At 57.3% G+C, this 13,094-nt stretch overlaps 1 protein-coding gene across 6 annotated transcripts in view; it reads right to left on the reverse strand.

Annotated features, from left to right (window-relative positions):
- Window positions 1–13,094, reverse strand: part of LOC102936782 (receptor-type tyrosine-protein phosphatase kappa) — a 94,376-nt gene that overhangs the window by 23,623 nt on the left and 57,659 nt on the right. For 4 of the 6 annotated variants that reach the window (XM_043547033.1, XM_043547032.1, XM_037902600.2 and 1 more), the window contains 8 exons: window positions 11,453–11,708; window positions 9,044–9,083; window positions 7,968–8,076; window positions 5,686–5,750; window positions 5,172–5,320; window positions 4,186–4,273; window positions 1,409–1,479; window positions 645–681 (listed from right to left, as the gene is read on the reverse strand). In XM_043547033.1, coding sequence (XP_043402968.1) covers window positions 645–681; window positions 1,409–1,479; window positions 4,186–4,273; window positions 5,172–5,320; window positions 5,686–5,750; window positions 7,968–8,076; window positions 9,044–9,083; window positions 11,453–11,708 — 815 coding nt within the window. The remainder of the gene's footprint in view (window positions 1–644; window positions 682–1,408; window positions 1,480–4,185; window positions 4,274–5,171; window positions 5,321–5,685; window positions 5,751–7,967; window positions 8,077–9,043; window positions 9,084–11,452; window positions 11,709–13,094) is intronic. The other 2 variants (XM_037902598.2, XM_037902601.2) reach the window with 2 other exon arrangements.

Raw genomic sequence — 13,094 nt, forward strand, 5'->3', positions numbered from 1 at the left:
CTCCCTCTCCTCCAAACTCCTCCGGAGCCTTCCAGCTGAGGTGCTGTAGCTGCTGATGCCCGGTCACCCCACTGAGCAGAGAATGACTGGGACAGAGGGGCTCAGACAGAGGCCCCCATTCGCCCTGTCTCAGAACCAGGAGCAGGGCCATGGCCCCTGGAAGTGATCAAAGAAAACCCTTTTTGTGCACAGCACGTAATGAGCATGTGGAACTCACTGCTACAAGGTGTCACTGAGCGGAGCACTTAACAGCAGTCCGCCAGGGCTCGGCCCGGCGCGGAGGGTGAGAACCGCCAGCACTGCCTCAGAGGGGATAATGAAATAGCAGGGTCTAACACCAGCTGCCTTGGGCAGGAGCCAGCCCCAGTGGATGCAGGTTAGGAAGAGACTTCTCCAGCAGCTGGCCACTCCAGAGCTGGCCACTAGGCATTGTCCACTGCAAGAGGTAGGAGCCCAGGCTAGATGGGCCCTGCGCTAGGCCGGCTTGCAGTCCGTGTGTCAGCTCCACACGTCTTGGGAATGGCTGGACTGGGCACGCCCCAGAGGTGGGACTGACTGCCCTGGCCCTGGACAGGGCTACACGCTGGACAAAGCTACCCACCCCCCAGAGCATCCCCCCATTGTCCCCAGCCAGGAGCACTCACCCTGAGCAGCAATGAAGAAGCGGGGGCTCCGGTAGCTCTGAGAGGGAGGGGAGACAGCAACAGCGTTAGTCACTTGATCTCAACACTTAACAAATCAGAAGTATGAGATGAAATACCCAGGGCCAGCCATGAGCTGGGCCATGTGCCTGGGTCACAGGGCAGGGCCAGTTCCCACAGCACCCACCCCCCACACGGTAGCCAAGCCCTCCGCCCGCTGGGAGCTACACAGGGCTCTCTGGGCCCACATACGCTCCTCTTTGACAAGGAGATCTCTGCTCCGGGGCCCCTCGGACGCAGGCGCTCAGGCAGAGCGCAAGTGTGAGACTATCCAGCTCCTGCCGTATCTGGCATCCCCAGAGGAAACCACCTGGGCCTGGTGTCACCAGAGTGTGCAAGTAGGATGACCGGCTGTCGCAATAGCAGTGGCTTTGTCTTACATATGCAGCTATACATGCCCCCCCCCCACACACACACACACATATCCCCCAGAAAAAAAAATCCCCATTTTTCACCCTTGCTACTCGGTCACCCTCTGTGAGAGACGCTGCCCAGCCCCGGTGGCCTCGTGTATGCAGCTTCTGCCCAGTACCTATGGGACCTGGGGCAGGGCTGAGGGAGGGCGGCTGTCGCTTTGAGCGGGGGGGGGGGGGGGTGTTCCTGTGGTGCCAGGAGGGTGGGGCTGCCCCGTGTTCCCCGGAGCTTCCCCTGCCCCCTTTCCCCGCACTGAGCAGCAGCAGCGTGCCAGTCGCTGCCTGGGTACCTACATCGACGTAGCTGGCGTTGATGTAGTCAGCGCCCACGTTGGCAGACTGCAGCACCACGCGGCAGTGATCATCTGAAAGACAAAGGGGGGCCGATCACTGCTCAGAGAAGCCCAGTCTAGGGGCTGTGCCCATGCTCCTGCCCATGCTTCCTCCAGACTGACAGACATGGCCGGACCCACAGCCTCGAGCCTGGTCCCCTGGCAGTGCCGTGCCCAGCTTCACCATGACGCTGGAGTTCGCAGGACAGCGCTCAGATGAGGAAGGACAGCCCTGCTTTGACTCCCTGTGCGATCTTGGGCAAGTCCCATAGCCTCTCTGTGCCTCAGTTCCCCACCTGCACAATGGGGACAGCAGCCCTGCCCCACCACACAGAGCAGCCACCTCTGGCAGGAGAGGTGGCAGCTGCTTAGCTACATTACAAATCTGCTCCGGGGGAGAATGAAGAGAGACTCATACGTGCAAGGAAAGGCGCCAGGAGGGGAATGTCGGGAGGCAGAACAGAATTATCTGAGTTGATATTTGATCAGGACGGCAGGTTGACCCCCCGACTCTGGAGAAATGTGCCATGAGATCTAGAACGACCACGAGAGGTGAGGGGCTTCATTTTACGTAGCAGCCAAATGATGGCACCTCCAGCAACACAGGGCCCTCAGTGCCACTTGGCGGTCAGCATGGACTTGGAGGGGACAGCGAGTCCTACTGAGTCACCCGCCCCGGTCCCTGCTGCACAGCGCCCCCTAGCACCATGCCGGGGCATTGCAGTCAGCACTCACTCCTAAGGGAGAGCACCCCACTGAGTCACCCGCCCCGGTCCCTGCTGCACAGCGCCCCCTAGCACCATGCCGGGGCCCTGCAGTCAGCACTCACTCCTAAGGGAGAGCACCCCACTGAGTCACCTGCCCCGGTCCCTGCCGCACAGTGCCCCCTAGCACCATGCCGGGGCCCTGCAGTCAGCACTCACTCCTAAGGGAGAGCACCCCACTGAGTCACCCGCCCCGGTCTCTGCTGCACAGCGCCCCCTAGCACCATGCCGGGGCATTGCAGTCAGCACTCACTCCTAAGGGAGAGCACCCCACTGAGTCACCCGCCCCGGTCCCTGCTGCACAGCGCCCCCTAGCACCATGCCGGGGCATTGCAGACAGCACTCACTCCTAAGGGAGAGCACCCCACTGAGTCACCCGCCCCGGTCCCTGATGCACAGCGCCCCCTAGCACCATGCCGGGGCATTGCAGTCAGCACTCACTCCTAAGGGAGAGCACCCCACTGAGTCACCCGCCCCGGTCCCTGCTGCACAGCGCCCCCTAGCACCATGCCGGGGCATTGCAGACAGCACTCACTCCTAAGGGAGAGCACCCCACTGAGTCACCCGCCCCGGTCCCTGCTGCACAGCGCCCCCTAGCACCATGCCGGGGCATTGCAGTCAGCACTCACTCCTAAGGGAGAGCACCCCACTGAGTCACCCGCCCCAGTCTCTGCTGCACAGCGCCCCCTAGCACCATGCCGGGGCATTGCAGACAGCACTCACTCCTAAGGGAGAGCACCCCACTGAGTCACCCGCCCTGGTCCCTGCTGCACAGCGCCCCCTAGCACCATGCCGGGGCCCTGCAGTCAGCACTCACTCCTAAGGGAGAGCACCCCACTGAGTCACCCGCCCCGGTCCCTGATGCACAGCGCCCCCTAGCACCATGCCGGGGCATTGCAGACAGCACTCACTCCTAAGGGAGAGCACCCCACTGAGTCACCCGCCCCGGTCCCTGCTGCACAGCGCCCCCTAGCACCATGCTGGGGCATTGCAGACAGCACTCACTCCTAAGGGAGAGCACCCCACTGAGTCACCCGCCCCGGTCCCTGCTGCACAGCGCCCCTAGCACCATGCCGGGGCATTGCAGACAGCACTCACTCCTAAGGGAGAGCACCCCACTGAGTCACCCGCCCCGGTCCCTGCTGCACAGCGCCCCCTAGCACCATGCCGGGGCATTGCAGTCAGCACTCACTCCTAAGGGAGAGCACCCCACTGAGTCACCCGCCCCGGTCCCTGCTGCACAGCGCCCCCTAGCACCATGCCGGGGCATTGCAGTCAGCACTCACTCCTAAGGGAGAGCACCCCACTGAGTCACCCGCCCCAGTCCCTGCTGCACAGCGCCCCCTAGCACCATGCCGGGGCCCTGCAGTCAGCACTCACTCCTAAGGGAGAGCACCCCACTGAGTCACCCGCCCCGGTCTCTGCTGCATAGCGCCCCCTAGCACCATGCCGGGGCATTGCAGTCAGCACTCACTCCTAAGGGAGAGCACCCCACTGAGTCACCCGCCCCAGTCCCTGCTGCACAGCGCCCCCTAGCACCATGCCGGGGCATTGCAGTCAGCACTCACTCCTAAGGGAGAGCACCCCACTGAGTCACCCGCCCCGGTCCCTGCTGCACAGCGCCCCCTAGCACCATGCCAGGGCCCTGCAGTCAGCACTCACTCCTAAGGGAGAGCACCCCACTGAGTCACCCGCCCCGGTCTCTGCTGCATAGCGCCCCCTAGCACCATGCCGGGGCATTGCAGTCAGCACTCACTCCTAAGGGAGAGCACCCCACTGAGTCACCCGCCCCAGTCTCTGCTGCACCTAGGTTTCCTTGGCAGTCTCCCATCTGCAGCAGCACCCAGGCCCAGCATTGCCTGGCTTCTAAGCTCCGCTGGGATCCCAGCCCAGGTGGCCTGGCTGCAGCTTCTCCTTTGTAAAACGAAGTGTTTACAGAGTGCTCAGCAAAGATGCGAGAAGAGGCTCCGCTCACATGGGATGACACTCTTGTAGCGGTTCTTGGCCTGGTTCCAGGGCTCCTTGCCGGCATGGCTTGGGTGCAGCAAACCTGAGACCAGTTTCTGCAGGGGAAGAGAAGGGACTTAGGTTAGGCACACCCAGTTGCCAGCCCTATCGGCACAGGATCCAGCCTGAGGGCACCACACCTGCCTGGGCGCTGGGGCCAGAGCGCGACCAAAGCGGCCTGCACAGCTCAGCCAGCATGGCTGATAGCGGCTTGTCTACACGGGGAGTCATTCCAGAATAAGGTGGGGTTGAGCACTATAGCTGATAGCTCCAGCTGGTCTGGAACGGCGCCCCCTGAGGCCATTCTGGAATGGCGCTCCTTGAGGCCATTCTGGAACGGCGCTCCTTGAGGCCATTCTGGAATGGCACCCCATGTTGCTGGGATGTGTATCTCCATATATCCACGTAATAGGTTATAGGCTATTAAGGCCTAGTGTAAATGAAGTATGCTTAACATAAGTACGTGCATTACGTGTTAACAACAAAAACAAAAACTAATGACATCACAAAGTAAATTATAAATGAAGGCTTCACACATTGGCAATTTAAAGTCATTTATTAATCCAAAGCCCAGTTTAAATAAGGTGCAGTATTTGTGAACTTCCTGCACCTTGTAATTAAAAAAACCTCAACTAACCAACTAACTTCTAACTACGAACTCTGGGGTAGTATGCTTGGGATATAAATGTAAAGTAAGTAAGGTTTATTTTATAAGCAATAAAAAGTACGTAAAGTATTATATACCAGCACTGTGTCCGGTATCTGCCTGCTCCCCCATCCTGTAGGGAGGCCCCTGCTGTGGGTCTAACAATGTGGCCACTCTGGAACAGCACCCCATCGGGCCATTTTGGAATCAGAGTGTCCCAAAGGGGAGCTATTTCCCCATGTAGACGTGCCCTACAGCCTCACTGCAGCGCAGTGAGACTGAAATGTGCAGTGAGTTCTGGCACTGACCTGGTACTCCGCATCGCGCCCCACTGGGGGCCGTTCAGGATTTGCATCGTCCTCTGCCCCCTCCTCCTCCATTTCTGCTCTCTTAAACCGCTTCAGAGACTCCAGCAGTTCAGCCACCGGGATCTGTGTGCGCAGCCTGCTTGCACCTGCTGGGATCCAGAAACCAGGAGTTAGCCTGTCCCTGAGGCCTGGGAGCTCTGCCATTCGAACTGGGCTGGCGTCACCAACTCTGCTGGCCAGGGCCCCCCATTCCTGGGAGGGTGTCAGCATCCCCTTTTGGCCAGGGCCCCCCATCCCTGTGAGAGTGTCCCTCCCCCCGCCGGTCAGGGCAGGCCCTGGTCCCAGGGAGTGCATCCCCATCCCCTGCCAGCCAGGGCACCCAACCCCTGTAAGGGCATCACCCTCCCCGCCGGCCAGGTCCCCGTCCCCGGGAGGGCATTAGGAGCCCTCAGCCTGTGTACTGATCTGCCAGCACATCCAGACAGGGCCAGGGTTGGCCTCGCTCTGCCCACACCTCCTCGGTTCCTCTTCAGGGGGATTGACCCGTTGCTCTTGTCCTTTGGCTCGTCCCGCTTCTTCCTGCAGATTAGCAAGGTGAGACCCCGGATGAGCAGTGGAGAGTCTGAGAGGGGAGAGCATGTCCCCTGACGCCCTGGGAATGCCCCCCAGCTGGCTGTGGCTTCTCCTGGGGCCTGCAGGCCAAAGGCAGCCCATGTAACAGCCCCTGCTGTCGTCGGCGTCAATCAGCCTGGCCAGTCCACCTCAGCCCCCAGGATGCAGTGCTCTGCCTTGCTCCAAAGAGCCTGGCCCATGGCACGCTGGGATGTGCAGGTGCCCAAGCCTCACCCCCCAAGACCCCGCTATGCAGCGTACGGGGCTAGGCCACACTCCCCGGAGTTGCTTGGGCCTTCAGGTGGCTCGGCTCTGCTGCCCAGGCAGGGGCCGTTCCAGTGGGCAGGGCAGGCAGTCTGGAACCGCAGGGGAGCCGTGCCCAGGGAGGGGCTGTACTTTGTGAATTACAGTCGCTCTGGTGCTGCTGAAAGCAGCCAGCTCACAGCCCTGCAGCCAAACTGGCAGCCTTGTTCATGCCCAGCTCCGCAAGACATGCATCCCGCACAGTCCCTGCCAATGTGGTTTGGGATGTCGCTGTCTGTGCATTAGGCAGGGCTTCATTTGTGCCACGGCTGAGCCCTGGCACCTCTGGGCCTGGGAGGGCTGGGCCCCGGCACCTCTGCACCTGGCAGTTCAGAGCCCTGGCACCTCTGGGCCTGGCAGGGCTGGGCCCCCATACCTCTGGGCCTAGGGTGACCAGACAGCAAGTGTGAAAAATCGGGACAGGAGGTGGGGGGTAATAGGAGCCCATATAAAAAAAAGGCCCAAATATCAGGACTGTCCCTATAAAATTGGGACATCTGGTCACTCTATCTGCACCTGGCAGGACTGAGCCCCAGCACCTCTGGGCCTGGCAGTTCAGAGCCCCAGCACCTTCGGGCCTGGCAGTTCAGAGCCCCGGCACCTCTGGGTTTGCCCCATCAGTTGAGCCCTGGCACTGCTTTCATTACAAATTAAACTCTGGCACTAGGAAGTGGGCTGCCACCCCCACTAGGTTTCCCACACCATGGAGAGGTCACTGCAGGGCCAGGGGACACCGGTGACTCAGTCACTTCCATCTGTGGCTGGATTGCATCTGGAGTTTATTCAATACCAGAGGCTCTGTCCCACTGCCCAGCCAGCAGTGCCGGGTGCTCTGTCCTCAGGCACATCAAGGCCAGTTCGGAGGGCATGTTACCAGGCCAATGACCCGGGTGCCAACTAGGAGGCGTGTCTGGCTCAGCCATGGGCCAGGTGAAAAGAAATGTACTGACCCCGATGCCCCTTAGCTGCTTTCTGGTGAGCGAGAGGGTCGAGGTGTGACGAAGTGGGACTGTTCTTAATGTTTCCTCTGAATAGTGTGAGGGTGCCTCAGTTTCCCCTATGCCTTTCTTAAGTATCTAGGTGGTGGGATAAGGGTGTATGATCATTGCAGAGCCCTAGAGGGCAGGTGTGTGCAGGGGTCTGGACACAGAGAATGGCCAACACCCTGTTTCCTGGCAACTGATGGCCTGGCCCTTCCCCCCTGCAAGGTGAGAGCTGAAGGGTTGGAGAACAAAGGAATCAGGTGACCTCCTGGCCCGGGAAAGGGACAAAGCCCAGAGGAGGAGGGGCTGGAGAGAGTTTCAGTTTGGGGCTGGCTGGGACATGGAGTGAAGGGCAGACGTGGTTGTCTGGCTCCCTGCCCCCCAGTATGGACCCAGCTGAGGGGTCCTGTTCTCTGCACCTACAAGCTCTGTGTTAGACCATGTTCCTGTCGTCTAATAAACCTTCTGTTTTACTGGCTGGCTGAGAGTCCCGTCTGACTGCGGAGTTGGGGGGCAGGACACTCTGGCTTCCCCAGGACCCCGCCTGGGCGGACTCGCTGGGGGAAGCGCAGGGAGGGGCAGAGGAGGCTGAATGCTCCGAGGTCAGACCCAGGAAGGTGGAAGCCGGGTGAGCTGTGTGTCCTGCAGACAGGCTGCTCCCAGAGAGGAGACTTCCCCAGAGTCCTGCCTGGCTTCGTAGGGAGTAGTTCCAGAGCATCGCCCGGGGACTCCGGGACACGAGGGACTCAGGGACAAGCTACCCCAGGCACTGTCCGTCACACCCCATGGGATTCGCCGCCTGGCACTACCAGCCCTACAGCTTGAGGAGCCGGGTTCCCAGCTGTCGAGCAGGAGGGGTGCAGGATGTGACCCCTGGGACCCACTCAGTCACACTGACCTGGAGAGCACGAGCCACAGCAGCAGGGCCCCTGCGACCAGCAGAACCAGGACCACCGGCACTGCCACGGCCACCGCCATGCCCCCGCGCTGGGGCGTCTGGGCCTCTCCTGCAACCAACAGAACCAGAACCAGTGGGCATGTGGCAGACTCCTGGCTGAGCCAGCCTGCATCTTGCGGGTCCCTGGCAGAACCACGGCACGCACAGTGCACAGCTGCCATGGGACATCAGCCAGGCACAGAGCGTAGCCAGGTGCCCAGGACAGCATTGGCACCTGCCATTACCCTCGCTAGGGCAGGGACCCCAGCTGTGACCCATATGGCCACTCCCAGCCCTTTGCGACTGCGTGTGTGTCATTTGACGGTGGTGTCCAGAGGCCCCAGCCAGGCTCTGGGCCCCGATGCACTGCGGGCTGCAAACACACATGCAGGGAGGCAGCCCCTGCCCCGAAGCTCTTGCACTGGAATAGACAAGGACGACGAGGGGGAGGGGGAGAGAAGTGAAGTCATTTGCCCGAGGTCACACAGATGGTCACGGCAGAGCTGGGCCTGAACCCAGCTCAATCTGCGTGCTGGTGCAGCGCCCTGTCCCCTGGACCGCCCAGTGCCATGTGACCCAGCATGCAATGCTTCACCTTGGACCACACAGCCAGGCTGAAGCCAGTGCTGGGACGGGTGGTCTCTGTGGTACGACCGTCAGATCAAGCCTGAGCACAGCATGCTGGAACAACTGGTCACTGCGGGCAGAAGCTCCCTGTTCGAGGTGAGGGTGGCTGCAATCGGCCCCCTTGTGCCCAGCTGAGTGGCCCTCAGGTTCCAGGTGATTTCCACACTGCTGGGTGCCCAGGCTAAGTGTCACGGTGGGGCTGGCTCTACCCACCCCTGGGGCGCTGATCTCATCTTTCAGGTTCGGGGGTGAGTCGTCTGCCCCCAGCATGGCAGAGCCCGTTTGTCGGGGTCCAAGCTAGTTCTACTAGTTCTACTGAGCTGTAAACAAGAGTTCCTAATAAAAGGAAGGGTGTAGAGGTGATTTCTCCCTGGCACTGGGTCAAAGCCAAGCCACAATGGGCTGCTTACCGACGGAGAAGTCATAGCGCACACAGCTGGATTTCTCCATCTATGGAAGAGACAGAGAGGGATGAGTCCAAACTAGCCATTTCTATCAATGCCTTGTGACCCCTGAGATAAGGGCTCCAGGCACGGATCGCTGCGTGCTTCACAAACATCATTTCTAGGGCTGTCAAGCCGTTCATCGCGCTGTTAAACAACAACAGAATACCATTTATTTAAATATTTTTGGATGTTTTCTACATTTTCAAATACATTGATTTCAATTACAACACAGAATACAAAGTGTTCACTGCTCATTTTAGATTTATTTTTATTACAAATATTTGCACATAAAAAAACGAAAGAAATAGTATTTTTCAATTCACCTCATACAAATACTGTAGTCATGAAAGTTGAATTTACAAATGTAGAATTATGTACAAAAAATAACTTCATTCAAAAATAAAACAATATAAAACTTTAGAGCCTACAAGTCCAGTCAGTCCTATTTCTTGTTCAGCCAATCGCTCAGACAAACAAGTTTGTTTACATTTGCAGGAGATAATGTTGCCTGCTTCTTGTTTACAATGTCCCCTGAAAGTGAGAACAGACATTCACATGGCACTGTTACAGCTGGCATTGCAAACATTTATGTGCCAGACGCACTAAAGATTCATATGTCTCTTCATGCTTCAACCACCATTCCAGGGACATGCTTCCATGCTGATGATGGGTTCTACTTGATAACGATCCAAAGCAGTGCGGACTGACGTATGTTCATTTTCATCATCTGAGTCAGATGCCACCAGCAGAAGGCTGATTTTCTTTTGTGGTGGTTCGGGTTCTGTAGTTTCTGCACCAGAGTGTTGCTCTTTTAAGACTTCTGAAAGCATGCTCCACACCTTGTCCCTCTCAGATTTTGGAAGGCACTTCAGATTCTTAAACCTTGGGTCGAGTGCTGTAGCTGTCTTTAGAAATCTCACATCGGTACCATCTTTGCGTTTTGTCAAGTCTGCAGTGAAAGTGTTCTTAAAATGAACAACGTGTGCTGGGTCACCATCCCAGACTGCTACAACACGAAATATGTGGCAGAATGCAAATAAAACAGAGCAGGGAACATACAATTCTCCCGCAAAGAGGTCAGTCACAAATTTAATTAACGCAACTTTTTTTTTTTTAACAAGTGTCATCAGCATGGATGCATGTCCTCTGGAATGGTAGCCGAAGCATGAAGGGCATACGAATGTTTAGCAGATCTGGCATGTAAATATCTTACAATGCCGGCTACAAAAGTGCCATGCGAACGCCTGTTCTCACTTTCAGGTGACATTGTAAACAAGAAGCAGGCAGCATTATCTCCTGCAAATGTAAACAAACTTGTTTGTCTGAGCGATTGGCGGAACAAGAAGTAGGACTGAGTGGACTTGTAGGCTCTAAAGTTTTGCATTGTTTAGTTTTTGAGTCCAGTTATGTAACCAGAAAAACCTACATTTGTAAGTTGTTTTCATGATAAAGAGATTGCACTACAGTGCTTGTAGGAGGTGAACTGAAAAATACAATTTCTTTTGTTTATCATTTTACAGTGCAAATATTTGTAATAAAAAATAATAATATAAAGTAAGCAGTGTACACTTTGTATTCTGTGTTGTAATTGAAATCAATATATTTGAAAATGTAGAAAAACATCCAAAACTATTTAATACATCTGTTTAACAGTGCGATTAAAACTGCGATTAATCGTGACTAATTTTTTTAATCATGATTCATTTTTTGAGTTAATTGGGTGAGTTAACTGCGATTAATTGACAGCCCTTATCATCTCCCTGTAAGATATTGTCCTGACTTTACAGATGGGGAAACCGAGGCAGAGCTGGGCTCAATGACTTTGCACCTGGATATTATGGGGGTTGATGCCCTAAAATCCTAAAGATTAGCTCAAATTAGAGAAAATAAATTCTATTACTTCAGTTTTGCCCAGGTCACACAGCAAACCATCAGCATGGCCTGAAATAGAACCCAGGAGTCCTGGGTGCCAGCCTCTTCCTCTAACCATTAGATAACACTCCCTGCAATGTCTCGGCCTGTGGCAAGGGCAAATGTTGGAAGCCCCATTTCAGGAGTGTTGGCTTTGGGCTGGACAAATCCTAACAAAAGGGACCAATGGAGCTTGTGGGGTGGGCGAAGGACGGACTAGATGTGGCCCAACAGACCGTTCCCAGCCTCCACGGTGCGAAGGGGCGGGAGCAGTATCCCACCCACAGGGGCCATCCCGCTGCACTGCTTGGAGACGGGCATGGGGTGGCCAGCCAGGTCCTCCCCGTCTCTGATACCCCAGCCCTCAGCTGCCACCTCCCAGCCTGCCCGCTGCAGCATGGGCAGCCCCTGGCCTGGGAATCCCAGAGGAGTGGTCAGCGTGCCAGGGGAATCAAGAGCTACCTGGTTCCAGCGGCTGATGACACGGACGACAGCCGTGTAGTTCCTGTGGGGGCGGAGGGGAGCATTGTAGTACCCATAGTGATGGGCCCCGTCGCCCAGCACAAAGTCAGTCGGGCCTGTGAGGTTGTGCGCGGGGAGCACGGCAGCCAGGTACATGTCGCGCTCCAGGCTGGAGTTGAAGGGCCGCAGACCTGGTGAGCAGCAGGCGTCCGCTTCGCTGCCATTCTGCATCGCAGACACAATGATCTGATACTCCCTGCAAGGGAGGGGTTAGCCAGGTGGGGGCTGAGGGGGATCTGAACGGGGTGGGGAGGGGTTAGCCAGGTGGGGGCTGAGGGGGAATTGAACGGGACAGGGAGGGGTTTGCCAGATGGGGGCTGAGGGGTAATGGGGGAACTGAATGGGGCAGAGGAGGGGTTAGCCAGATGGGGGCTGAGGGGGAACTGAATGGGACAGAGGAGGGGTTAGCCAGATGGAGGCTGAGGGGGGAATGGGGGAACTGAACGGGGCAGGGGAATGGGGTTTGCCAGATGGGGGCTGAGGGGTGATGGGGGAACTGAACCGGGCAGGGGAATGGGGTTAGCCAGATGGGGGATGAGGGATGTGACGAAGCGGGACTGTTCTTAATGTTTCCTCTAAATATTGTGGGGGTGCCTCAGTTTCCCCTAGGCAGTTCTTAAGTATCTAGGTGGTGGGGTAAGGGTGTATGATCATTGCAGAGCCCTAGAGGGCAGGTGTGTGCAGGGGTCTGGACACAAAGAATGGCCGACACCCTGTTTCCTGGCAACTGATGGCCTGGGCCCTTCCCTCCTGCAAGGTGAGAGCTAAAAGATTGGAGAACAAAGGAATCAGGTGACCTCCTGGCCCAGGAAAGGGACAAACCCCAGAGGAGGAGGGGCTGGAGGGAGTTTCAGTTTGGGGCTGGCTGGGGACATGGAGTGAAGGGCAGACGTGGTTGTCTGGCTCACTGCCCCCCAAAATGGATCTGGCTGAGGGTCCTGTTCTCTGTACCTATAAGCTCTGTATTAGACCATGTTCCTGTCGTCTAATAAACCTTCTGTTTTACTGGCTGGCTGAGAGTCCCGTCTGACTGCGGAGTTGGGGGGCAGGACCCTCTGGCTGTGAAGATGTGACGCAGCAGGGAGGGGTGAAGTGTTGACCTGGGAATGTGCCCTGGGGATGGGAGACCTGAGAGCCTGTCACCTGAGCCAGGAGGGGGAGGGGGAGGTGACACCTCTGCCCAGGAATGTGAAAAGAGGCTGCAGGAGAGAGCTGCTAGGAGGGTTTAGTTTTCAGTTTGGGGCTCGGTGGAGGAACACAGGGAACCCCAGGGCTGGGCTCTAAGCTCCCTGCTCCCCCAGAAGGACTTGACTGAGGGGTCCTGGTTGTACCCACAAGCTCTGTTTTGGACTGTGTTCCTGTTGTCCAATAAACCTTCTGTTTTACTGGCTGGCTGAGAGTCTCAGTGAATCCCTGGAAGAGGGGTGCAAGGCCTGGACTCCCCCACACTCCGTGACACTGGCTTCCCCAGGACCCCGCCTGAGCGGACTCGCTGGGGGAAGCGCACGGAGGGGCAGAGGATGCTGAATGCTCCGAGGTCGGACCCAGGAAGGTGGAAGCTGTGTGAGCTGTGTGTCCTGCA

Source organism: Chelonia mydas, chromosome 5 (assembly GCF_015237465.2).
Source record: "Chelonia mydas isolate rCheMyd1 chromosome 5, rCheMyd1.pri.v2, whole genome shotgun sequence".
Classification (NCBI taxonomy): domain Eukaryota; kingdom Metazoa; phylum Chordata; order Testudines; family Cheloniidae; genus Chelonia; species Chelonia mydas.